This window comes from Kwoniella bestiolae, chromosome 5 (genome assembly GCF_000512585.2).
Source record: "Kwoniella bestiolae CBS 10118 chromosome 5, complete sequence".
Classification (NCBI taxonomy): Eukaryota; Fungi; Basidiomycota; class Tremellomycetes; order Tremellales; family Cryptococcaceae; genus Kwoniella; species Kwoniella bestiolae.
The window spans coordinates 1,512,971-1,537,346 of record NC_089245.1 but is presented as its reverse complement, the minus strand read 5'-3'; the positions used below and the strand labels follow the sequence as shown (position 1 = coordinate 1,537,346).

Here is a 24,376-nt window from a genome sequence, read left to right as displayed (position 1 = left end):
TAGAATGAATCTGCCACTCACTATCGACTATGGGGATGTTCTCAGCTCCGGTTCACGGATTTAAGCGATTTCATCTCTGCTTTTGTGTTTGTGCGGTTTGCCCATATAAATTGTGCTTCATGCTTGATCATTTCCACTTGGTGCAACATTGACTCTTCATACCATGTCAAACCAATGGCCCAAAGTGCAAGATCTTCGACCATCTGGCGCGACAGCGTTCCGTTCTCGATATTGTCTCAACTGGCAGCAGAATTAATAGATCGGAATGTCGAAGAAACGCAAGGTGGGTGATTGATTACTCTTCCTGGTCGTACCACGAAGCTCAAACCCATCTAGATATTTTGGCATGTGGTCCAGCCGTTGCACGTCTCATCTGCTGTATTGCAGACACCCTGCTAAATCACGCCAACCCCGCCATCACAAGCAGGGGAGAAGAGAAGGACACTATACTGCTTAACCTCCAAACCCTCGAGACCTTGTCACACGAAATGATCAACTCCATCCCTTTCAACATCGTTCCGAGACATTGGTTACGTCTGTACACAGACATAGCATTGCTCCGAAGCATCAGAGATATCGTGATAGATGAGGAAGTCCATGAAAGCAACATGAAGAGATTTTGGCTAGATGCAGTCCGTAGATTGGATATGGCTATCATCGTCGCCGGTGCATTGGGAAATAACAGAAAGAATTGGATACTGGATTTGATCAGAGTGATTCAGGAAAAGCTATCGTCCCAAGACACCGGTAACATAGACGTACCAACCAAAGCGAAGCGGCGTAAGATCGATACCACCCCTTCTCACACACCGCTACTCTTTGCGCCCAATCCCATCCTCGTGTTGGATCACTTTCCCTCGGTTGAAGAATATCTGCAAGACCATCTCAGTCACCCGTTCATCCTTCGTGGCTATCTGAAAGGTTCAGCGTCGTCTCCTGCTTGGCCAGCTTGTAGTCGGTGGTCCTCCGCTGATTACCTCCTGCGAACCGTTGGTCCTGGTCGTGTCATTCCGGTAGAAATAGGAAAAGCGTATGACGATATAGATTGGAGCCAACAAATCATACCTTTCACCGAGTTTTTACACCGAGCGGGCTTCAAGTCTGATGCTAGAGACAAGATAGCATCTACTCCGGATGAGAGCTCACCTCTATATCTCGCCCAATACGCTCTGTTCGACCAAGTTCCCGAGTTAGAGAAGGATATATCTTTTCCTGACTATGTATGGTCGAATCCACCAGCACCCGGAGATACTCCTTCATACACGCCGCCTCAGAACAACGACGGGCTCATTGTGAATGTTTGGGTAGGAAGTGGAAACAATGAGATCATCAGTCCAGCTCATACCGTGAGTGAGAGATCCATACAATACAGCTGCTGACTTTGAGTAGGATCCTTACTATAACTGCTATGGTCAGGTTGTAGGCTACAAACGTGTCTGGCTCGCCCCTCCCTCCTGTGGACTACATATGTACGCTTACGGTGACGGAGCAGGGGAGAGTGATGGGATTGCGTACCAATACATGACCAACACGTCCAAGGTGCCGATCCTCAAGCCAATTGACGATTTCAAGCAGCTGCAAACGAGTTATCCAGAGTTCTTCGATCGTGTTTGGCCAGAGAGCTTAGAAGCGATCTTAGAACCAGGTGATATGATGGTGATGCCTCCAGGATGGTGGCATGCTATGAGAGCGGAAGGAGCGGGACCCGCTTGGAGTGTTTCGATGTGGTATTAGACTGTACGTACTAGCAACAGAAGCAAAGTGAGATGCATTTCACGTATAAACCGCATACACTGCATGGGGTATATTGTCGATCTTCTGCCAAACCCAATTCCAGACCAACGCGGTTTCTATCCCACTTATCTGCCAGCGTTCGATTGATTCCACGACAAGACTGTTGAATGGGTCAGCACGTGTGCAAGTATCAGAGAAACGATTTCGCTTACGGGACATATCTCCTAACTTTCTGGGTTTCACAAGATGTCTGATGAGACCGGCGATAGCGAGAACAACACAGAGGATGGCTGCAGCAATATATGCCCATCCCAAAAATGGCTGTTTACCACCTATCCACGAGACTGTCGAAATGACTACGGACTTTGTTCCTGAGAACTGTTTGACGGGGTAGTCTGGAACGAAGATGAGTATCAGCAAACAGCGGGGAATGGGAGATTCTTAAGCAGCAAACTCACTCATGTAAGCTGCTACCCTGTATCTCCCTTGAGTCATCACCTCATCATCGTTCCGAGCCCATAGCTTTCTGAAAGTAGGCAAAGCGGCGATTCTCATCCAGATCTGGAAGTGCTCGTCTTCGTACAGATTTGGGAATTCTGTATAGCCGTCCGGGTAGCGACGAGCCCAGTTGGGAGGAGGTAAAACGTCGGAAGGTGAGTCGTAACCTGGAGTGACCGCATAGTTCTTCTTGATGCCTCCCCATGCGATACCCTTTTCGGTGAAGTTGTAGGTCTGATTCTGCGCACCGTCTAAGCACGATGTCAGCAAGATTTGGTTTCTTGGCAATAATGGATTCAACGTACTTTGAGCGTTGAGCAGTACCACAGGGCCATAGGTATCTATAGAATTGCTCAGCTGTACAGCGCGTTCCACACGAGATGTGGGAATGAACTTACCATTGAAGACACTATTGGCAATGAGACCACATGGATAATAAGGCTTACCTCCAGAGGAAGTAATGGGCTTGCAGTCGCCGTCATCGATTTGAGAGCTATTTCAGGTTCAATTTGAGATTCCTAATAGGCGGTAAAATGACTCACGTGGACCTCCTATCACCTTTCAGCTGTGTGGTGTCTAAACTCATCACATAACGTCTATGATTCTGGTAGCTGTGATTGTCATCAGCACGAGTGGAGATGAAAGGAGCGATCACTTACTAGTTCGTCAATTTATAGTACAGAAACACGCCGGGACCTGGTTCAGCAACAGGTTATTAGCCTCATTTCGAACTTGAGAAAGATGATCACCTACCCAAGTTGTAAGGTATCTCGAATTCAATCTCACATCTCGCCTCTTGACCAACAGGCCTTGACGAATCATTGCTAAAGGACCATGTTGGAGCTGAGATTGAGGATTTCGTTTCGGATGATCCAGACTTGAATGCATCTGTTGATAGGTCAGCAAGATGACACTACGAGCGGGACTAGAGTCAGACCTACAGTCAAAAGCACTAGTTGGCATGGCTTGGAAAGAGCCATCTGTTGGAGCGTCTACATCACACTGAGTATAATCGAGCGTTATCGTCGTGACTTTCCCACTTCCCCAGACTATCAGAGCACCAATGGGAGCGAAGATCAATCCGATTATAAACAGAGTGGGTAGTACTGCTTTGGGAGTAAGGATAGGCTGCCATGCTTTGAGACGTTGTTGCTTGAAAGCGGTATCTATAACAACGCGTTTCTCGAGTTAAGCTGTCACCTATCGGGATACAGGACGCGAATCAAACAACGTGGGACCTACTGGCTGGCCTCTTGGACCATTTCACCTTCTCCTTCTCTGTTGGCGCTGCATCCCCATCTGCGTTTGAAGGTCTGTCCTTGTTCCTACGATTGAATATAGCCATGATCCTCAGTGATGAATGATGGATGCAGTGAAGAGGAGATGAGAAAGCAAGTAAGTGATATTGTGACATGACCGACGCAGGCTTTTGTTTATATGTGATTTGATTATAGAGTACGTGCATCGCACGGGATCAAATTTCGATATTTCGATATTCAGATCACAGTCCTGTACAGTGTATTTTGCAGTCTTGTCAGTCTTATCAGTCTTATCAATATCAGTCAATCAATATGCATACAACATACAGTACATACAGAACGTTGATATCATGCAAATACCAGTTTACGAGCTACACTACGACCAGACTGAGGTGATTCTGCCTTCCGTTTCATTGCTCCAGGACCAGCAGCGCTGAGGGCAGGTTTGCCTTGTGTCTCGTCAGGAGCCAGAGCACGCGGTCGAAGTTCTGCAAGAGGTTTTGGTAGGGAGGTCGGGGGTGTCGGGCGTGGGTAAGATGAGAAGAAGCGATGTTCAAGGGCCTTTAAATAGATTAGCATGACTTGAATTGTACATCTCACGTACCTTTCTGGCAGATATTCGGGCTAATGGATCAAACTTGAGCATATCTCTGACAAGATCTTGCCCATCCTTGCCGATGGACGATATCATATTCCACCATGGGTTCTTGGGATATGACCCTATCTCATGGTAGTCTGGAAGTCTAGTATAGCCCTACAGGATCATCAGCGTTGATAGGTGTTTAATGATGATCACACTCACAGGCCATTCCTGCTCTGTAGGCGTTCCCATAGCATGGAAGGTCTTCTTCAGTTGATCAATATCGGTCTCTCCGGAGAGGAAGGGGACCCGAAGGATAAGTTCCACAACGATAGTCCCAATGGACCACATGTCAACGGCAGTGGAGTAGAAACGAGAGCCGAATAGTAATTCTGGTGGTCGATACCATCTACCAAGCGTTAGCCATGATCACAGAATATTGAGACTCACCGTGTGATCACCTGACAAGTCATCTTGCTGCCTGCATCTCCGAATTCTCGAGCCAGACCGAAATCTGCTATCTTCAGTTCACCATTTGACGCGATAAGCAAGTTATTGGGTTTCAAATCCTGAGAAAATTAGCGCTGACACGACCATCGAGAACGTACTCTATGTAGGACCCCGTTCCGATGGATATACTCCAGTCCTCTCAGCGACATCGCAATCCAACTCTTGATATCTGCATTCTGAAAGATCAAAGCTTTATCTCGAATGACAGCCTCGAGGTCGGTGTCCAAGAACTCGAGAACTAAATTGATGTTCTGCTTCACGGAGAAAACGTCCAAAAGCTGATGAAGATGCGTCAGAGGATATCCCATTTTACCGGAGAATACTAGACTCACAGCGATGATATTAGGATGATGTAGTTCTTGAAGAAATTTCACTTCTCTTAGCGCTGTCATGTCTAGACCATCCTTCATCTCCCCGACCTTGATCTTCTTGATGGCTATTTTACGTCCCGTCGCTCTTTCGATGCCTAAAGAGAGGAAGCGTAAGCTAGTGATCACGGTAGGTCATGGCTTACAGAAGATGACTCGAACCTTTGTACACGTTTGCAAAAGTACCCTCTCCGACTTTAACGCCTTTCTCCCCTACGAGACATTATGACATTAGCACAATTGCAAATCCAGTCCAAATAGACGAGAACGACTCACACCGAGCAGCCCTTTCGCTGTTCTCTCGTACCGCCAGGTCCATCACTGAGACGTCTTTCCTGCTGGTATTCCAGCTTGGTCAAAACGAGATGTATGGATTAGGATAGTCACGAATGATGTCCACTGCTCCATGTGTTCGACTTGCTGGGTATACATACATGCAAAACACTCACGAGTCTTAGAAGTTTAACTTGGCAACCATACATATATATGTTCCGTACAGTACATGTCTTTTGATATTAGGTGGCGGAGCTCTCAGCAAGGGACAGACAGATTGGGGCGCCTAATCACGGAATTGCCACTCTTAGGCACACCAATCAAGACAACTGTGCTCATTTTCATCTGCGATATCTTATGTATGTGTGCGCGTATGCATCCATCCTATTCATATGAGAGTCAAGTAATGCTTTTAGATTGTATATATGATAAGATGATGATTCAGGTTATTTGCGGTATCGTCGGGGTCAAGCTTCTCTATTTCTACAAAGGAAGGTCTCGTGGACCTGTTTCAAACTAGACTATATAAGACTATGGTTTGTGGGTGAAATGACAACCATATATAAGGTATATTAACAAAAATAGCCACCGATCGAAATCTTCAACGATTTCCATCCAGGTGCGGTCGATGTTCGTGCGATGGACTACGGAAGTCTTGGAGAAGGATTGGAGCGCTGCGGATGGGCGGGAGCCGCAGGGGGGCAAGCTGTAAGGCTGATCCATCCGGATGATTGGACCGAGGGAAAGAGTCGGATCTTGACCCTTGTGAGGTCGAACCGAAAGAAGACGAAGAAGAAGAGCTTGGGTAAGCTAGTGAACGATCCAGAGACGGAAGGTTAGGTCGGGGCTAAGACCAACAGAATTAGCATCGTCAGGCTAATGAGCAGGAATGTGACTTACAAAATTTCCATCCAAGTGAGCATGATGCGCGTGAGGGGTATGACCATCGACTCTGTCTCCATGCTGGGAGCCATCGACATGATCACCATCCATCATATCGTTTCGTCGAGAACGATCATTGGAATCTCCATCGACCAAACCTTTCCGGTGCGCACGTCGAGGGTGATGACCGTCTGCCATGTCCATGCGGCGAGAACGATCGTGTTCCACATGCCATGATCTCCATCTCTGAAGCTCATCCCTCAACTGATCGTTTTCTTCGATAAGATTTCGTACGTCATCTTGCAAACGCCTATTAGCTGATTCGAGTGAGGCTATACGTACCTCCGCATCAAGTGGAGGCTCGCGACGTTCGGGTGAGGCCGAGCGATGCGATGAGCTAGACTGACCCTTGGAAGACCAGTGATGACCATCTACACCGTCTCCGTCTGCTTGACCCTGACGAAGGTGGGATGAGCGTGGTTGAAGCGATGATGAAGAAGGATGGCCGCTGCGGGATAAGCCCTCATCGACTTGTCGAACTAAAACTTCCTTTTCAGATTCCAAGACCCGTATCCTCTCTTCTAAGCTGTCCTGATAACCCTTCTTTCGACTCCTGAAACGTTGAGCTGCTAATCTGTTGGCTTCGCGGCGTCGGACTAGATATTTGTCAGCAGAGATCAAACATGCAGATGACTTACCTGAAGAGGTTCCCCCAGGAGCAGGCGGGTTTGTGACATATTGGTGAGCAGAACTGTACGCGGCGTCTGGTGACAAAGGTTCTGACTGCTGAGGGGAATGTCGACTGATGCTTGAGGAATGAGAGGATGAAGGTGAGGTAGCTCTGCGATTGATAGCTGAAGGGGACTGTCGGGTTGGGCTTCGAGGATCAAACATTGCATTAGGCATGATAGATGAGTTGTTGGCGACTGAAAAACCAAGTGACGGAGTAGGTGATGATGTATGCAGGAAGATGAGATGATGTTTGCTTGCGGTGAGATGATATACGTAGAAGTAAGAAAGAGTAGGTGAAGGGAAGAAGAAAGACGGGTGAACCGATTTGCTGGAATCGGGTTATGCGAGTGAGTTCCTGAATTTTCGATTTTGATGTAATTTAACAGGAAATTTGGAAAATAACGACTTGACGATCGTTTTACGAGGTGAAGTGATGGAGTGAAGAAATGATGAAATAGACAAAGGCGCGTGAGATGGATAGAGGAAGTATACGGATACGGGGGCTGACAGTTGACTATGTATGTAGCAATGAAGATGACAAGTATCGATGAATTGATTCGAGACAGGGATCGCGGCGCTGGTTGAGGTGTTTTATCTGTACCTGTCCAGATGATCTATTTTACTTGATTACAAGGTCTTTTGAGCTGGATTGAGTAAGATACGACAGGGGATGAGAGGGGAAGGGTATGAATGAAACGATCACCTAACTCATTGATTTATTTATTGGTCTTCAAAGAGCGAAAGTATAAATGTAATGAGTATATATATGTGTACATGTATATATATATATATATACATATGATGAGTACATAGTTAAATACAAAGATTCCAGCAAACCAAACCAAACCAGGCAATTACAGTAGAAAAACATCGGCAGACCCTGCCCTGAAATGGGAATGGGAATCACATCCTGCAGGTTCATTCATCATCATCAGCCGATTACCCTTGTAATACCAATTACCCTTTTAGGAAAGATGACGACAGCACGGTCCAACCATCGTGCCGCGTGCCGAATGAGTTTTGCTGACTTTGCTGACTAATATGTCATTCGGGTAGTGACTTGTACAGTAAGAGTGATAAAATCTACATGTAGTAGTAGTATAGCAGGTATGATCACTTGCCGAAACGGTCAGCTGAACTGGGTGAGGGATGACCATCAGGGTCAAGCATGTGAGAGCCAGTACACTACCAGCCCAGAGCCAGATGGCCCACCAGCCAGAAGCCAAAAGCCAAAAGCCAGAGCTAAGAGCTAAACCGGGATCCGAGGGATCGTCAGTGCGGGGTCATATACATCATCATTAGTCATTAGTCATTGGTGATACATTCCCAAAGTCAAGAGTCTTTCCCCTCAATCAATGGATACAGTAATCATCATCATTTCACCCCCAACGTCATATCGATTCATCACCAGGTTCACAGTGAATGTATGGGAAACCCGACTCGATCTTCATTCACATCGGTCCAAAGCTCTAGCTACCTTTTGCCGTAATTGTCCTCGGCCATCGACTTCTGCAACAACCGTGATTCCCACAACAAGGGGCTTGGGTGTTTTTTCTTTTCTTTTTTTTTTTTTTTTTTTTGGTTGTTGGGAGAGTGAGTCATTCGAGGTTGTTCACCATGTATGCATGACGAGTCGTGACGAGGTGCAATGTATAAACAGGTCTATGGTCGTTCCGCGATGATCTATCTGTACAGCTCATGTTGCTTGTGTGACCTGATCACAACGTGTACATAGCGAATCCTCTTTTTCGGCCTTGTAAAGCCAGCACCGAGGACACTGGGAATGTGTAGCGGGACCCAAGGCTATACCTATCGGTCCGTTGTCCAGTTCCAGTGATGACTCATAATTCCATTCCAATGCACTGGTACTCGGAATCCCCATCAGATTGACGGCAGACACACCGAGCAGTGCCGAAAGTGATTCTGCTGACGTGATTTCAGCGTCATCATCGACCGGCATGTTCGAGTTCGAGACCAACTTACCACTATCTTTTGAACCTAATATTCCGGTCAGATAGACTTCCACTTGACTGGACGTTTTGATGTGCCTGGTAATCCGGATTAGCCCTCTCTCTCACAGACACCGGCGAAACATATCGTATCACTCACTTTTCGGCTCGAGCTTTCTCAACAAGCTTCTGCACTTCCGCACGAAGGGATAGAATCTGACTCATCTCTGATTTGACCGTAGGATTTAACCATGAAACCTTCGTCATCAGCCATAATCCCACAAACTTAAAGGCTTACATCTGGATTCCAGGGTTCAAGGAAGATTGAAGCTTCTTTCCCGCCCATGTGATCGTAAATCTCTTCCGCCAAATGCGGTGTTATCGGAGCCAATAGGCTCGACATACGACAAAGAACCTTTAAACTTAGCTCCTTTCTTCACTAGCTCAACTCACATGATACAAGACAGCCACAACGCCCCGTCTGTTCGCACTGTTAAGCGCGTCGCAATACATGGTGTCCTTGATCACGTCAAAGTAGAATGCGGATAAGGTGGTGGTAGCAAATGTGGTCGCAGTGTGCAACACTATCGCAAGGTCAGTAAAGTTCAGTCACAGCGCTACGTACCTTTGTTAAATGTATAAGAGTCATATGCTTCCTGAGCCACGCTTTCGAGGTGACTCATTTCATGCAGGATATATCGATCAATCTCAACGTCAGCAGCGCCATGTACAAGTGTGACTCACTGATCGCAAAGAAACCGAATCCAAGGCTACAGACTGGGACTTCGTGTTCGCAATCAAGTACCGCAAGGTATTCCGCAATTTCCTCATAGCTTCAGTCGCATTTGATATCGATGTGGGCCCAATAGAGACATCGTTGGTGTAATCGACGGACGCCGTCCAGAGTCGCAAGATGTCCGCGCCACGAGGTGGGAATTGCTTGATATCAGTTTTGTCATAATCAAATGCACTCACCTTTGTACCATGTATAATCTCCATGGGTGAAAGACCATTGCCGGCGGATTTACTCATCTTGTCTCCTTTCTCATCCATCACAAATCCGTGGGTTATCACTGTACCATATGGTGGGATACTCTCGGGCGATGAGATCAGTTTCGTCAACATCGATGATTGGAACCATCCTCTATGCTGATCCGAGCCTTCCAGATAGACATCAGCGAGGGGTTGACGTGATAACTCTTCGAGAAGCGTCCATGATGAGCCGCTATCAAACCACACATCCAGAGTGTCGAAACTTCGGGAAACCTTCTGTCCTTCTAGGTGAGGTGGTATAAAGTCCTCGTCTTGCCCTTCCCACCAGTGATCTATGCCTTTCTCGTTCAAAACGGCAATTACATGGTCTAACGTTTGACTGTCCATAATAGGTCCGTCAGGTCCGAACAATGCTGGTATCGGTACTCCCCAGCTCCGCTGTCTGGAGATGCACCATTCCGACCTTGACGTTATGAACGCTTCTAATCGCTTCCGAGCTGATAGTGTTAGCGAGGTTTTGCATTGGTCAACTCACATATGGCAGGATGGAAATGGACATTGTCCAAAGCTTCGATCGCAGAACTCTTTACACCTTCCACATCCGCGAACCATTGAGGCGTAGCTCGTACAATTATAGGTTTTTTGGATTTCCAATCGTAAGGATAACGATGTTCTATCTTTTGCTCTGCAAGGAGCACATCCTGCTCTCTCAGCAGATCTACCATAGCATCCGTACCTTTCCCTAATACTTCTTGTCCCACCAAAGATGATGCAATATCTCCTTCGATCCACTTTTCCAAATCTGCAGTGAAACAGCCATCATCATTGACAGGGCATCGCAGATCGTCCGGTAGCGCGCCTGCCGTTAAGAAAGCTTCATAGTCTTCATGACCATGAGCGGGTGCAGAGTGAACAAGACCTGTACCGGCTTGCGCCGTGACGTGTTTTGCGGTGATGATAGAAGGTTTAGGCTGAGATAGTGATTCAGGATGGAAAAGGTGGGTATATCGGGTGCCGATCAGCTGCGATCCTGCCATAATCAGCTGTGCCCGCGATGACCGTTTCTCACCTTGCAAACGACCGATAACCTTCAATTCCCCTATTACCTCTTGCATCGGCTCCAGGCGATCTATCCCTATGACCAACAGCCTTCCTGCGTCCGATTTGACTATGGCATATTCCATATCTGGATGCACAGCGACACCCTGGCCATCAGCACAGATCTTGCGGAGTTGATACTCACCATGTTCGCCGGCAGAGTCCAAGGTGTAGTGGTCCAGATAGCCAGTTCCAATTTCCCCTTTCCTCCACAATCCTTGCGATACACTTCACTCAATCCATCAGACATGTCTGTCTTGGCCACAGGAAATCCTACGTAGACAGATCTGGACTTGTGACCATCTTTATAGCTCAGCTCAGCTTCCGCCAGAGCAGTTCGAGAGGAGGGGGAATAGTAAGTCGGACGAAGTCTATGTGTGATGAAGCCTAGCATGTCAGTCTACCTCACGATTTGGTGAACTCGCCTCTTTCCACCATGGTCTTGAACAGTTTCAGCTGCCGTATCTCGAAATCATGATCTGATCGTCAGCCAGATCCTCGAGGTATCGACCTACCTAACGTCCTGTAGGTTCCGCCCTCGCCATCCCAGTCTGCCATGACCCCTAAAGCTTTCATTTCAGTCTTCTGCACTTCTATTGCATCGAGAGCTACTTTCCGAGCCTCGCTGCGCACTTGAGATGGTTTCAAGGAGGTATGTGATTTCTGGGACAAGTCAGCGGAAGTATATGTCGGGATAGTAAACCTACGCCTATTGCAGCTAAAGCCTTGTGCTCGATCGGCAGACCATGACAATCCCAGCCTGGCACATAGCTACGATGAGTTAGCTCAAGATACGCTGCGACAAGAAAGTGACGTACTGGACACGCTTTCCCCTGATCAAATTATAACGATTTATGATATCCTTTAACACTTTATTCAACGCATGGCCTATCATCCGGGTCAGTTTTAATTTCCAATGCTGACTGAAATGAAATTGATTCACCCATATGTAGATTCCCATTAGCGTAAGGTGGCCCATCATGAAGAACAAAGAGGCGATTATCTTTCCTACTTATCTATTTATCTGTAAGCTATGACCAAGATCACCATCGACTCACCTGCTCCTTGTAAAGCAGATCCGAGGTTTTGGATCGATATTTCTTTTCGGCTGCTACCACGTCCTTGTGTTTGAGTGGGAAGTCTGTCTTTGGAAGGAGAAGCGTGTGGGAATAGGCTTTCCGCTTGTCTACCTGACTGCTAGCTGGGGTAGCTGTACTGGCATATCGGCATTGAAACAGGCCAGACGATAACACCGCCAACTGACGGGAGATGATAGGTCGAACAGGTACGATCGGCAGGCGAGAAGGGGATTTCCGAGTCATTCGGAGGGGAGACAAGCCGGATCTCAGAGACAGGGGAAGGGGAGAGCAAGGATAGCTGAGCAAAAGTGAGGATATGTCTATACATACGGTATGATATATATATCATGAACATGTACAGTATCCATCTTGGAAATACTCTCGGATCGATACTCTCTCTACATACTAGTACAGTGTTCATAAGTGTTCGGTAAATCGATGGCGGCGCCCTCCGACATGCTACTGACCAAGTGTATCAGGTGACACATCGACGCAAATCAATAATTGATTTTACTCGTACTCGTAGTAGTGTAAAAGTGAAATGTGGGTTTGCCACGTGGTCTGTTTGTTCCCTTTAGGATGGACGCGCCTCTCCCTCTTAACAGTGATATGATATATGATATGATATTGTTTTCCAACTTCACTTTCCATCTTATCACTTCACAACCCTATCTTGCTCATCCACTCTTGTCACTCAACAATCAGTACCCCCATCCTATATCCACTCCCGTCTTGTCCTCGGGATATGTCAATTATCTTGTCTTCCCGGGGAGAGCTGGATATACATGATCATAACCCTCTCCTCGTATCTCACCCAACTTTTCCCCTGACAGCTCAGACCATCTCATCAGCAGCATCCGCTTTATCAACCAAAATGCAGGTACATAGGAACAGAAGTCTACCTAGTCAAGACGGAAAGGATCAGTTTGATGTCTTCAAATCGTGGAAAAGAGGTATAGAGTCGAGTACTCCTAAAGATCCTCTTGCCAACAGAGAAATACTCGCTTCTGTCAACACAAACATCGCCAACAAGTTCCGTCCCACAGCTTCATCTCTCATTCCTCGCCCTTCTGCTACCCCCGACGTCTTTGCACCAGAGATCAAGACTACTCCAGATGGTACATCTGCTCGTGATGCCGACGCGTTCTTCTCGTCCAAGCGTCCTAGGGATCTCACCCAAACACATTTCTCTTCGGTACCCCAGAAGCGTGTCAAGGTCGAACGCGAACACATCGAATCTGCTGTCAAGACGGCGAGAGCAGAAGAAGAGAGGTGGAGAGCAAAATGGGTCAAAGTCTTTCCGACTTTGGTATTTCACTTTGAGATAGGGGTAGAGGAGGGCGCGGGGAAGACTCTGAGACATCGAGTGTCGAAGATGGGAGCGGTAAGTCGTACTTCAGCTTGACACATGGTCATCATTGCTGATACCAATCTCTGCAGAAAATCGATCAATTCTTCTCGACTCGAATCACTCATCTTATCGTCAAAGGCAACGCTTCGCCTCAAAAGCCTAAACCAGCCACCTTGATAGGTCGCGATGTCCATCGTGAATCGGTGAAGAACCCCTTTCTAGATGGAACCGGTGTAACGGATCTAGCTCAGAAAGCGGAAGCTTTGAATATCAAAGTATGGACTGTGAAGAGTGAGTCCTAGTCGCTTCCTGGCAGGTCTGTCGGCATACTAACGATGTTATGTAGAACTTGCCGATCTTCTCTCGCGCATATCTCCTGTCGAAAATATCAATAATGACTCTCTCTCGACCCTACTTGAAGACGAGAAAATCAACGGTACACGTGAAAGAGATCTTTCTGCTCCTAGGCCAGACTATTACTACTTCAAACCTGGTAACAAGTATCTGTTAGTCGAAGATGCAACTTCAAAGCACAGAACGGTTATGGTCAAAGAATATACTTTCAACCAGAAAGATGGTGTAGAATGGCCTACTCTATTCGACGGGTTCTTGCGTGTTTCCTCGTCGATGCAGACCAACGTGCCGGTGGAGAAGATTAGAGAAAGAGCATGGAAATTATACGTCGAAAGAACGCCATTTGAAGGAGAACAGCCACCTCATGACCTCAAGCGATCGACGTCTCTGCGAGCATTCCCTACCACCCCGAAACTGCCCGAAGCTCAACCGTATCATAACGCTTCCGGGAACAGTGTTACTCTCACTTCGACTATTGCCTCTACTTCTACAGCTGGTACCCCTGCGTTCGGCGGTTTCAACGGTCTTCCCGGTCTTGGGTCAAACAAGGATAGAGCGATCATGCAGATGTCAAAGAGGGTACAAGTGCTCAAAGGAAACGCTCGTCTCGCAGCAGCAAAACGAGACGATTCGGGTTGCGATTCTCCATCTACTTTGCCCAGTCGTCGTGCTAGTATGGGATACTGCCAACCAGCTAAGACGTTCATGACGCAAGATCAGGTGGTCAAGATGTTACAACAAGCACGAGAGCCGGTGCATGAAACCTCGGTCACGGTACAAATGAGAATGAGGAATAGAGAAAAGGTTGACATGGGATTGAAGGGAAGAGACCAAGATACCGCTGCTGGTTATTGTGAAAATTGTCGATTAAGATATACGGATTTGTCTGTGGTGAGTGGCTTCTGAGCTTCCGACGTCAATAATGCTAAATTTGTCTGAATATAGCACATCGCTTCGAAAAAGCACCGTCGCTTTGCAACCAATGACGAAAACTTTGAAGATTTGGACAGGCTCCTTTATACTCTACAACGACCTCTCCACCCATCCACTGTGATCCTTCGGTACCCTCCCTGTAACGACCTTCACGATATGGACGCCGATTGCTACAAATGCAATATTGACATGGCTTCAGAGACGGGAAGTCAGGAAGAGATGGGAAGCGAAGCTGAGACTAGAAGTCCAGGAGGGGAAAGCGATATGGCAATGTTGCATGTCGGAGACGTATACGATGTGTATGATGATATGGAAGGGTTCATCGAGACTGAGGCGGAAGGGTCCTGAGCGACAACCATGTAAGATTGTTTATAGTGATTCTTCCCATTTGCATTTTGACTGTTTGTTATATAGTATATACCACGATTATGACCATTCTTTTCCGTAGCATTAGCATTGATTCTAGTACAATACAGTAGGTAGATAATGTTTGATGTATAATGATGACTTCCACCCTGTTTCAGTTCCACCTGTCTGCAGCAATATGACAGGTTTGCGATTGCCATCAGCATGGAGTGTTACCTATTTTTTATGACTGATGATAACGATTAATACATATTTACATATACATATTCAGACTACAACAGCAGTTTGGTGATCATAACTATGTACAAAAGCATAACAAATATAACATAATGCACCTTCGAGTAACCATGAAACGCATGAGCTTTTGTATTCTGCCGCGCTGCTTTAGATTTCATCACGTCCGATATAGTCATCATCTTCGGCTTCATCGTCTTCGTTCCCGTCGTTCTCAGGTTCCGGATTATCTTTGAGCCATTGCAACAACTCAGGAGGATAATGACTTAGTTCCAATTCTCCAGGTGGATCGTTTGGGTAAATCAGGTTCAAAAAGGTTTGTTTGGCATTTTGACGAAACCAGATCTCTTCTTCGTATGTGTCGCGAGTCATTGGCATGTAAATCGTAACGGGTTTGACTTGAGCTTGTCGATGCTATAATTGACGTTGAGTGAATGTGATCAGTGAGGAACAGGTATGAAAAGGTCTCCGAAAGGTATATATATCACCTACGAGTCGGTCCATGGCTTGAGCGTGCCAAGCGGGATTCCTGTCAATATAAGCTGTTCAGTCTTTCCTCATCGCCCGATTGATTGAAGATGGTCCACTAACCACATGAGGTCCAGGAAGACACAGACAGACGCTCCGACCATCGACATACCTTCACCTCCAATCTTGATCGAAGCCAAGAGGCAAAGCTTTTCTTGAGGATCTTTGTTGAACCGTTCGGTAAACTTGACTCGATCTTCGATAGTCATATTAGCCTTCAGATAGACGTCACCGTATTGCTTCTCCTTGAGGATCTTCTCAGCTCTAAAAATCATAGTCAGCTAATCTTAGCGAAAGAGAACTATGGGCATTCCCGACTGACACTCACATCTTAGAGGTATGCTTCCAATGATGGCTGAAGTAGACAGCTACTCGTCAACATTCCTTGTCGAGCAAGAATTGTCAATTAGGACTCACAATACAACGATCTTTCCATGAGCCTGATTATCTAGAAAGAATCTAAACCACTTCATCTTGATGGATTCTTTCGCTGTGAGAGGTTTATATTTCTTTGCCCACCAATGCTTTCTTCGAGTCATGAACGTGACAAGCCATTCTGCGCGACTCTCTTTATTATCTTAAGATTTGGTGGTATGGCTAACCCACGGGACTTAAGGATCTATCTTCGACTCCTTGTAAGGCTTCTAGGAGCATCTTCTCGCTCAACCAGAATACCTTGATTTTCTTGGGTGGTAGATTGACATCGGAGAGGTCTTTCTTGAGTCTTCGGATGGAGAAGATCTTACCGAATTTTCGGACAGCGGCGGTATTGCCCTGAAGTGCGGGTGAGGTAATCTTGCTCTCAAAAACGTATGAGGAACTCAAGCCGCTAGGAAGGTCGAACAGTCGAGCATAGGCGTGTAGTTCGGCTAATTGGTTCTGCACTGGGGTACCAGTGAGCACATGGATGTGGCGCTTGTGTAAGGCTTCGACAGCGAGAAATCTTTGAGTTTTGCTGTTGTAGATGTGGCTGACGGATGAACAATTTTAGCTTCGATGTTTTCGCTGTGAACTTCCGAACACTCACTGTCCTTCGTCTAAAACGACTCGATAAAAGGTCGACTTATGGAGAAGTCCCTTCTTCCTGTGACTCGCTGTCAGAGCTTCGTACGTGGTGATGATGATCGAAGCTTGCTTGAGTTTTTCAATTCTCTCCTGCTTTTGTTTCTCATAGTGATTGTATAGAACGAGGGGACGGTCTTGGGGTCTAGATACCCCTTTATCATTCGCCCATCCTCCGTTTGGACCTTGCCAATGATGCTCAATCATATCTACCCAGACACCGACAATCGATTTCGGACAGACAATAAGGGTTGCTCTTGACTTGGAAGAAATAGGTGCTGTAGTTCGACGGGCTGGTTGAACTTCGTCTGATTCTCGCCAGAAACGGTTCTGAGATGCTGATGCGATCGAGTTGTTCGGGGGATTGTGATCGATGTAAATTTGTGACATTGTATACTCCTTTGGGAGGCGGTAGGTAGGATTTCGCTCTTGAATTCCCGAGGCTGGAGAAACCCAAAATCAGCGACCGATCGAAAAGATAGAGTAATCTATATTCACTGTTGAACCACTCATCTACCGCTCCAGCAGAAGCTTCGATAAGCGCTAAGATGATCAGGCTCTTTCCACTCCCCATCTATCGAAAAGTTGCATCAGCTTGATGAGTACTTGTTTCATTTCCTCATATTCACCTCATCTGCGAGGACCATCCCCTTCCCTTGAAGTGGTCTTTCACCCTCCTTTCGCACAATCTCTGAGAACTGATTACTCCATTCATCTCCTCCTTCATGCTTCCACATATGGGAGAAGGAAGACAAATCGAAAAATCGCTTATTCTTGAGTGATGGATTGTGTCTTGCGATTGATCATACAAAGAACGATAGTCGTTCTCCATAAACAGAAGTTTCGAAACACCGACTTTTTGATGATCGTGCAATTGAGTACCAGTCCAGGGACCTAGACAAAGAAGTCAGCTTGAGGATACGGTCAGATATATATGAGTGAGCCTACCAGGGTTAGATATAGGCATATCTGCTGGCGAAGGAAACATGGTAGGTGGCAAAGGTGGTGATTCGGCGCCTTCGGTTGCAAAGGAAGGATGAGGTGTGGCTTGACGAACAGTAGAAGGACGTCCGTAAACTTTGACTTCTGTATCGCTATCCAACGATATCTGCTTTTACCTGAAGGGAAAGGGATGAGAGTGGTTCCAAAAACAGAAGAAAGAAGAGGAAAGGAAAAGGAGAAAGAGAAGGAAAAGTCCTGTTTACCTAGTATCACTCCTATGCGTTTGACTGTGAGGAAGAAGGATTTTTGGTGGTCCGTGCGTCGCGCAGTTGACTCAACCATCGTCAGATTTTTGCTTTTCGCATTGATCGCTCGAGATTTCAACACACTTCGATAGATCGGTTAAACAGTAGACTCAACATACAATCAGTTGACCAAGTCAGCATTTCCCTGTTGTTAATTCATCGAAACGCAATCTCATGTCTGCTCTTCCTGTCAACATCAGCTCGCATTCTTCAGCTTAAAGTCGAATGAAACGCAGATATGTTTAAGCGATGGGACGTCATCCTTCTTCATAATCAGAATTGACATCATCCGATACCTAATTATGATTTGATTCGAGACCAGAAAATGGTAGGTAAATACTATTCGATCTAATGCACATGGATGGCGTGTCTATGTCCGAGCTCTCTGCGGCCTTCGGCCCCGGTGACGTCCCTCGCATCAATACCGTGTTTGATCAGACGAAATGCAAGCCTAATTGTGTGGAGTGATATGTTAATATCGCATCATTCTTTAGCTCTGAGTTTATCGTCAAATAATCCCGATCAAAAGCTATGGCACTCATACACCCTAATCTTCTCCATGCTTCGCACTCATTTGTACCAACCATTTCATATAGTCTGGAGGGATATCTGATGGACTCAATCCCCCTGGACGGACAGCCGCATCTACCATATGGACAAAGTGCTTCTTCAGTTGTTGTGCATTCCGAATGTCCACTTGGTAAGAATTGAGCGTTATCGGCATGTATACGTGGACTTCTTTCATTTGTCCGGGTCGATGCTGATGTGAGCATGTGGTGAGAATCGCTCACTTCGCCATGTACTAAGAAAATCACGTCTTCAAGCTGCACGTCGAAGACTCACAAGTCGGTCCATGGCCTGGTCGTGCCAGCTCGGATTCCTTGGCAGTATTGTCAGTCGTCATTTAGTGAGCCGCTGCAGCAGTTCTGCCTCACCACATGAGATCCAGACAGACACATGCTTGGGCGCCCACCATGGAAACACCTTCGCCGTCGACTCGGATGGAGGAAAGTAGACAAATATCTCTCTTCGTCGTCGCATTAAAATCAGCGATAAGATTCTTCCGTTCTTTTGATTTAAGAGACGCTTCCAGGTGCTTGACCGTATGACCCATGGATTCCATTATGTGAGTCGCCCTCGAGGTTGTAAAAAGTCAGCTTCAAGCAATGCTATATAGTTTGATATGTGCTCACACAGATGCGGTATGGTTTGAATTATAACTGAGCATAACAATATGAGTTACACGACCATTCTTCATCAAATGAGAGGGGCTATATTGTCGACTCATAAGAGCACCACTTTCTCATACTGCCTGCAATCTTCCTGCGCAAAGTAACGAAGCCAATGGATCTTCATGGAGTCTTCTGCTGTGAGACGTACGTACTTCTCGACGAATCGAAGCTTGCCTGCTAAACTGAGTTCAGCTAGTCGTTGTTCTCTGACCTCAGCATCATTATCCCCGTCTCCTGCCACAAACATGGCCCCATGTCATAAGCATGAGTCACCAAGGTATCCGGCAGGTGCTTGTTCTCGGGGAGATAAAAAGTGTGGACATATTTTCGAGGTAACTTCAATTCGGGTGAGTCTATCTTGCGATGTCTTGTCGTAAAAATTCGCCCCAGTTCTCTCAGGGCCCTTGAATCCGGCTGTTCATCGTCCAGTGCAGGTTCGATGCAGATTTTCTTGAAATAAGAAAATTTGGGCAAATTTGAAGGAACATCCAAGAGCTGAAGATACGAGCAAAGCTCATCGAGCCGATTCTGGACTGAGGTTCCACTAACAATATGAAGATGTCGGTATTGTAAAGCGCGAATCGCTTTGAAAGTTTGAGATCCGCTATTCTTCGCTCGACTAAAAGGGAGTATCTCTGTCAGTTTCAATTTTGACATAATTTCATACTGGTGAGATACATGCACTCACTGGCCTTCGTCCAAGATCACTCGGTAATATGCCAGTTGATGTATGGGTCCACTGTTTTTCCAACTGTCTAATAATGCTTCATAAGAAGTCAAAACGATCGAGGGATTGATAAGATCTTTCACATCAGTCTCTTCTTTGTTCTTGAAGTGATTGTAAGTGTAAAGGATCGTATCTTCAGGTTCAATTTCGGGGGAAGGACCCGCAAAAGTATCAGAGAACCTCCTGCCTTTCCAGTGAGCCGTAATCGTGATTTCCCAAACATCAACTATTGATTTTGGACAAACAATCATCGTTGCCCTGCATTTATGCATGCCGGCTTTGGTGGGGTCGTCTTCGCTCGAAGGGATCGCAGACTCTCTCGCAATCTTCGATCGTTTGGTGGCGCGGGCTTCGGGCAGAGCTTCACTCAAAATAATCTGACTGTCGTCCCAGCCTGTTGGTAATCGGATTGATGGTTCGTCTGTATCTCCCTGCAAGAGTGGCACTTGTGACATTGATATAGTACACGTTCGTCGTCAGTTCATTCCTTCTTCGGTTTTACCAACAATCAAACTACCCACCCTTAAACCACTCCTGAAGCGCTACGAGTGTCGCTTCAATTACCGCAAGAATCGTAAGGGACTTTCCAGTATCCATCTTTAGGATTTGATTATCGTTAGACTTTCTTTTTCACTTTGGACTGAGCTGACAGGACAGACTTACTTCGTCAGCGAGTATGATACCCCTGTCATGTCCAGGTCTCTTCTGGCTGATTACTTGCTCTCCAGTGATAACGTTTGTCCACGATGACCCGCCATCATGGGACCATATTTGAGGCAAAGCAGAGAGATCAATAGTTCGGCAAGTCGATTGAGATATGTCCTGTCGAATGATTGATTGGCGTAGTGATTCGAAATCCAGCTCTCTAGCGAGAATCTTTGTGATATTGGTTCTTTGATGATGAAAAAGGTTTGAGCCGGTATGTTTCCCTGTCCCACAGATCATTAGTGTTTGTACTGCGAGAGAGAAATAACACTCAGAAAGAAACGCTTACCTGGGTTGCTCTCAGGTATTTTGGAGGACATTGTGATTATGGTTATCAGCTTGCGTTGAGCTGGTGTGAGAACCGAAATGTGGCTGACATGGGATTCGAGTTATGGCTGGCGCTGACTCAGGAAGGCTAGCAATGGTAACTCTTAGGTAGTAGCTTGAAATCAATGAAGGCGGGGCGAGAAAGAGGTCCGGTGGGTGGCTCAAATCGAGGATCTTCGAAAGAGTGATCAAGGTAAGGGTAGGGAAGATAGTAGAAAAGGAAAAAGGAAACGGAAGAATGGAATGAAACATCGAGTTTACCTAGTTTTCATGCGAGGGGGATCCGTGCCGAGTAAATGGTCAATCGTCATAGGTGCACAGGTGTGAGTCGCAATCATCACTACACATGAGTTTTCAGCCAAAGGCGAGGCAAGTCTTGATTATATATATATATACATTGATGATATATATATAATACATTGTAGCATCATGTATAGAAATGCAAACATATGGCATTTAACTACACTTAACATAATGGAAAATGTGCTCTTTGTAATGATTTTGTAGGTATCACACAAAGTGTTGATGCAGGACTAACTACGGATTTAAACCCACAACTCCTATTCTTCGTCGATATCATAGGCTTCTTCGTCGACGACTTTCGCTGGATCATACCTGCTCATCCATTTCAGGAAATGATAGGGGAAATCGGTGAGCGAGTATTCACTTGGCGGATCATTGCGGGATATCAACCTCATGAAAGTGCGTTTGACTTGTTGACGAATCCATCGGCTACAATCGCCTTCGTTTTGTAACGCGACTGGTATATAAGCTGTTACAGGTCTCGTTTGACCCTGGCGGTGCTAGAGGACACGTCAAGTTCAATATTAGAGAGCTGGTCGGCAACGCCGCCGTGCAAATGATCGAACTTACTAGACGATCTATAGCTTGGTCGTGCGAGGCTGGTTTCCTGAAATCCAGATCAGCTAAAGTACACCTTCATTTGATGTCAACTTACCACCACAGATCCAGAAATACACAAGCTGAAGCGCCAATCAAAGAAACACCTTCTCCTCCCACCATCATAGACGAAAGTAAGCACAATTTACCATCTGCACGGTTGTTGAACACCTCAGCCACTTCCGCGCGGTCTTCTGTGTCAGCCTGAAGTTCCATAATCTCGTAGCCGGAATCGTGCAAGATGGATTCAGCTCTAGCAGACTAGGTCAGCACGTATATAAGTCCTCGAGATTAGACCGACTTACTCTTCGAAAGTTGTCCTGTAATGGTGGCTATCGTTACCCAAAATGTCAGCCAGTGTAATCGGAAAGAGTAAAGGAAAATCAGATCATCACTTACAACACGACGATTTTTCCGTGAGTTTGTGTGTTCAGAAAATGCTTGAACCATCTCATTTTGACAGAGGTACTGGGAGGTGGAGCAGTCCGGACCATCCCAGATGCCACACGGCCGAACCATTCTTCTCGTCTATCGATTTCTTCGTTTGCACCGACCGCATCTTGCCCAACGAGCCATGGTCGTGATGGACCATCCATTGCCAGGGCAAAATCTGTTTCGTCCGTCTTGTCCTTGAGCCAAAAGCATTGGATGGTCTTGCTAGGGAGCGGAACTCTATCCAAGTCTCTTTTGAGCCTTCGAAGCATGAACGTCTTGCCCCAGTGCCGAAGCCCGGACACACTGGTTTCTATGTCTTCAAGGGCAGAGGTATCGATAAGAGCTTGGAAGGCATTCGGACCTGTTGTCTTCGAAGACGTCTCGAGGAGTCGAGCGTAGCCTACCATGTCCATTGGATGATTGTGTATTGGCGTGCCAGTGAGAATATGCATATGGCGCGCCTTCAATGCTTGGACCGCTCGAAAACATTGAGTATCTCGGTTACGGACGCGGCTATTTTCGTGTTAGAGTCAGCTTGGAACGCGTTATCCAGCGTAAATACTCACTGTCCCTCGTCGAGCACTACTCGGTAGAAGGTCACTTGATGCAAAGATCCTTGATCCTTCATTCTACTAGCCGTGAGTGCTTCATAGGACGTGAGCACGATGGATGCGTTGATGAGAGGTGTTGGATCCTTGTTCCTCCTGTTGGAATACTGGTCATATACTACTAATGGTCGATTCGCAACCGGCGTTTGGTGAACATTTCCTATGACAACGCCCAACACGACCGTTCCTTGCCAATGATCTTCGATGCATTTCGTCCAAATTGGCATCACCGTTTTAGGACAGATGATGAGGGTAGCTCCGGACTTGGGAGATGATGAGGGACCTTTGGAAATTGATGAGGGACCAGCCTCGAAGTCGAAGGTATCAACATTGACATTCGTATTCCAAAACTTCGGTTTGCATTCTCGTGTGCTAGGGTTACTCGCTGGTGGTGCATCGATGTAAATCTCGTCATTAGTGTACATCCTTGGAAGTCTATAGTAAGGTAACTCGGGATCGGCTTGATGGTCTGCATATACCGCGAATAAGTAACAGCTCAAAATCACCCGATAAATTGATTCAGACTTACTCCTCATCCATGTATCCACTGCTTCAAGTGTCGATTCGATGAGAGAAAGAATAGTGAGGGATTTCCCGGTCCCCATCTGTGCACGTACTTATCAGGGGCAGCAATCAAGGCAGAGCTTTGGGGATCGATAATAACGTACATCATCTGCGAGAATCAGTCCTCTGCCTTGGAAAGGTCTTAATTTTGATCGGCATCTTTCTCCATTCAACTTGTTCCTCCAAATGTAATCTCCTTCATAGGTCCATATGTGGGAGAATGAAGACAGGTCAAGAGACTGTTTTTCATCGAGCGATGGGTCGAATCGAATCAATGCTTCATATAACGATCGAAAATCGTTTTCCATAAAGAGCAGTTTTGACAACCCAACTTTTTGATGATCATGAAGGGGTGTTTTGATTCGAGGTCCTGTATGATGGAGACTATCAGCCTGAGCTCAAGAAACCTAGTCATGAACCCACTCACCGGGAATAGACATTGGCATGTCAGAGAAGGAGAAGGACGTCGCTGGTCGTGAAAGTGGGATGACTTCCATGTTTAAGACAACGCCTTGAGCTGCAAAGTGACTGGTATATCTTTCGATATGAAGATGAGGGGATTGGAATTATGGTATTATCGGTATTGTCTTGATGGGAATGAGACGAAGAGGTAGAAGATTGATACGGAGAGGAAGAAGGAAGAAAGAAAGAAGAAGAAGAAGAAGGGGGAAAGAAGCAGTCAGGTTCTGCTTATATATGTTTATCGTATTATCATTGATCATCGGGGAAGGAAGGAAGGTCAGTGGTCCGTGCGTTGTCAGGTCGGTTGACTCAACCACACTCATTTCATTTCATGGTCGAATCATTCAGATCAGCTTATTTAGCTTCAAGTTTAAATTCGAATGGGA

The 24,376-nt window shown here is 46.3% G+C and overlaps 13 protein-coding genes across 13 annotated transcripts; 2 read left to right on the top strand and 11 right to left on the bottom strand.

The window, feature by feature from the left end:
* Positions 1-174: 174 nt before the first annotated feature.
* I302_106962 (uncharacterized protein) lies at positions 175-1,734 on the top strand (the record flags this gene model as incomplete). The annotated part of the gene is made up of 3 exons (XM_065870374.1): positions 175-283; positions 388-1,346; positions 1,390-1,734. 3 exons carry the CDS (start codon positions 175-177, stop codon positions 1,732-1,734), a joined length of 1,413 nt encoding a protein of 470 aa, XP_065726446.1.
* A 125-nt stretch (positions 1,735-1,859) lies between these two features.
* I302_106961 (uncharacterized protein) lies at positions 1,860-3,577 on the bottom strand (the record flags this gene model as incomplete). The annotated part of the gene is made up of 10 exons (XM_065870373.1): positions 1,860-1,894; positions 1,947-2,129; positions 2,193-2,483; positions 2,538-2,573; positions 2,631-2,725; positions 2,775-2,843; positions 2,892-2,928; positions 2,986-3,120; positions 3,174-3,398; positions 3,475-3,577. The coding sequence occupies 10 exons, from the start codon at positions 3,575-3,577 to the stop codon at positions 1,860-1,862; spliced, it is 1,209 nt and encodes a 402-aa protein (XP_065726445.1).
* A 262-nt stretch (positions 3,578-3,839) lies between these two features.
* I302_106960 (uncharacterized protein) lies at positions 3,840-5,268 on the bottom strand (the record flags this gene model as incomplete). Its single annotated transcript, XM_065870372.1, has 7 exons — positions 3,840-4,052; positions 4,096-4,245; positions 4,294-4,480; positions 4,729-4,859; positions 4,914-5,047; positions 5,112-5,162; positions 5,226-5,268. The coding sequence occupies 7 exons, from the start codon at positions 5,266-5,268 to the stop codon at positions 3,840-3,842; spliced, it is 909 nt and encodes a 302-aa protein (XP_065726444.1).
* Positions 5,269-5,823: 555 nt separating this feature from the next.
* I302_106959 (uncharacterized protein) lies at positions 5,824-7,010 on the bottom strand (the record flags this gene model as incomplete). Its single annotated transcript, XM_065870371.1, has 3 exons — positions 5,824-6,069; positions 6,123-6,760; positions 6,803-7,010. 3 exons carry the CDS (start codon positions 7,008-7,010, stop codon positions 5,824-5,826), a joined length of 1,092 nt encoding a protein of 363 aa, XP_065726443.1.
* Positions 7,011-8,532: 1,522 nt separating this feature from the next.
* On the bottom strand, positions 8,533-9,010 carry I302_106958 (uncharacterized protein; the record flags this gene model as incomplete). The annotated part of the gene is made up of 3 exons (XM_065870370.1): positions 8,533-8,759; positions 8,820-8,884; positions 8,946-9,010. 3 exons carry the CDS (start codon positions 9,008-9,010, stop codon positions 8,533-8,535), a joined length of 357 nt encoding a protein of 118 aa, XP_065726442.1.
* A 299-nt stretch (positions 9,011-9,309) lies between these two features.
* On the bottom strand, positions 9,310-12,198 carry I302_106957 (uncharacterized protein; the record flags this gene model as incomplete). Its single annotated transcript, XM_065870369.1, has 9 exons — positions 9,310-9,369; positions 9,530-10,191; positions 10,314-10,964; positions 11,018-11,247; positions 11,397-11,539; positions 11,584-11,647; positions 11,695-11,764; positions 11,820-11,892; positions 11,935-12,198. The coding sequence occupies 9 exons, from the start codon at positions 12,196-12,198 to the stop codon at positions 9,310-9,312; spliced, it is 2,217 nt and encodes a 738-aa protein (XP_065726441.1).
* A 502-nt stretch (positions 12,199-12,700) lies between these two features.
* On the top strand, positions 12,701-14,941 carry I302_106956 (uncharacterized protein; the record flags this gene model as incomplete). The annotated part of the gene is made up of 4 exons (XM_019192394.2): positions 12,701-13,339; positions 13,396-13,597; positions 13,653-14,551; positions 14,606-14,941. 4 exons carry the CDS (start codon positions 12,701-12,703, stop codon positions 14,939-14,941), a joined length of 2,076 nt encoding a protein of 691 aa, XP_019045391.2.
* A 402-nt stretch (positions 14,942-15,343) lies between these two features.
* Positions 15,344-16,194, bottom strand: I302_106955 (uncharacterized protein; the record flags this gene model as incomplete). The annotated part of the gene is made up of 5 exons (XM_019192395.1): positions 15,344-15,607; positions 15,686-15,722; positions 15,785-15,985; positions 16,050-16,076; positions 16,139-16,194. 5 exons carry the CDS (start codon positions 16,192-16,194, stop codon positions 15,344-15,346), a joined length of 585 nt encoding a protein of 194 aa, XP_019045392.1.
* Positions 16,195-16,318: 124 nt separating this feature from the next.
* Positions 16,319-17,173, bottom strand: I302_106954 (uncharacterized protein; the record flags this gene model as incomplete). Its single annotated transcript, XM_019192396.1, has 2 exons — positions 16,319-16,691; positions 16,749-17,173. The coding sequence occupies 2 exons, from the start codon at positions 17,171-17,173 to the stop codon at positions 16,319-16,321; spliced, it is 798 nt and encodes a 265-aa protein (XP_019045393.1).
* Positions 17,174-17,335: 162 nt separating this feature from the next.
* Positions 17,336-17,771, bottom strand: I302_106953 (uncharacterized protein; the record flags this gene model as incomplete). The annotated part of the gene is made up of 3 exons (XM_065870368.1): positions 17,336-17,357; positions 17,413-17,677; positions 17,732-17,771. The coding sequence occupies 3 exons, from the start codon at positions 17,769-17,771 to the stop codon at positions 17,336-17,338; spliced, it is 327 nt and encodes a 108-aa protein (XP_065726440.1).
* Positions 17,772-18,577: 806 nt separating this feature from the next.
* On the bottom strand, positions 18,578-19,153 carry I302_106952 (uncharacterized protein; the record flags this gene model as incomplete). Its single annotated transcript, XM_065870367.1, has 3 exons — positions 18,578-18,790; positions 18,874-18,910; positions 18,966-19,153. The coding sequence occupies 3 exons, from the start codon at positions 19,151-19,153 to the stop codon at positions 18,578-18,580; spliced, it is 438 nt and encodes a 145-aa protein (XP_065726439.1).
* A 161-nt stretch (positions 19,154-19,314) lies between these two features.
* Positions 19,315-21,014, bottom strand: I302_106951 (uncharacterized protein; the record flags this gene model as incomplete). The annotated part of the gene is made up of 6 exons (XM_019192397.1): positions 19,315-19,436; positions 19,508-19,881; positions 19,951-20,434; positions 20,511-20,586; positions 20,653-20,918; positions 20,984-21,014. 6 exons carry the CDS (start codon positions 21,012-21,014, stop codon positions 19,315-19,317), a joined length of 1,353 nt encoding a protein of 450 aa, XP_019045394.1.
* Positions 21,015-21,581: 567 nt separating this feature from the next.
* On the bottom strand, positions 21,582-24,025 carry I302_106950 (uncharacterized protein; the record flags this gene model as incomplete). The annotated part of the gene is made up of 9 exons (XM_019192398.1): positions 21,582-21,824; positions 21,895-21,931; positions 21,980-22,174; positions 22,227-22,253; positions 22,321-22,869; positions 22,923-23,433; positions 23,494-23,569; positions 23,633-23,898; positions 23,956-24,025. The coding sequence occupies 9 exons, from the start codon at positions 24,023-24,025 to the stop codon at positions 21,582-21,584; spliced, it is 1,974 nt and encodes a 657-aa protein (XP_019045395.1).
* Between the last annotated feature and the right edge of the window lie 351 nt (positions 24,026-24,376).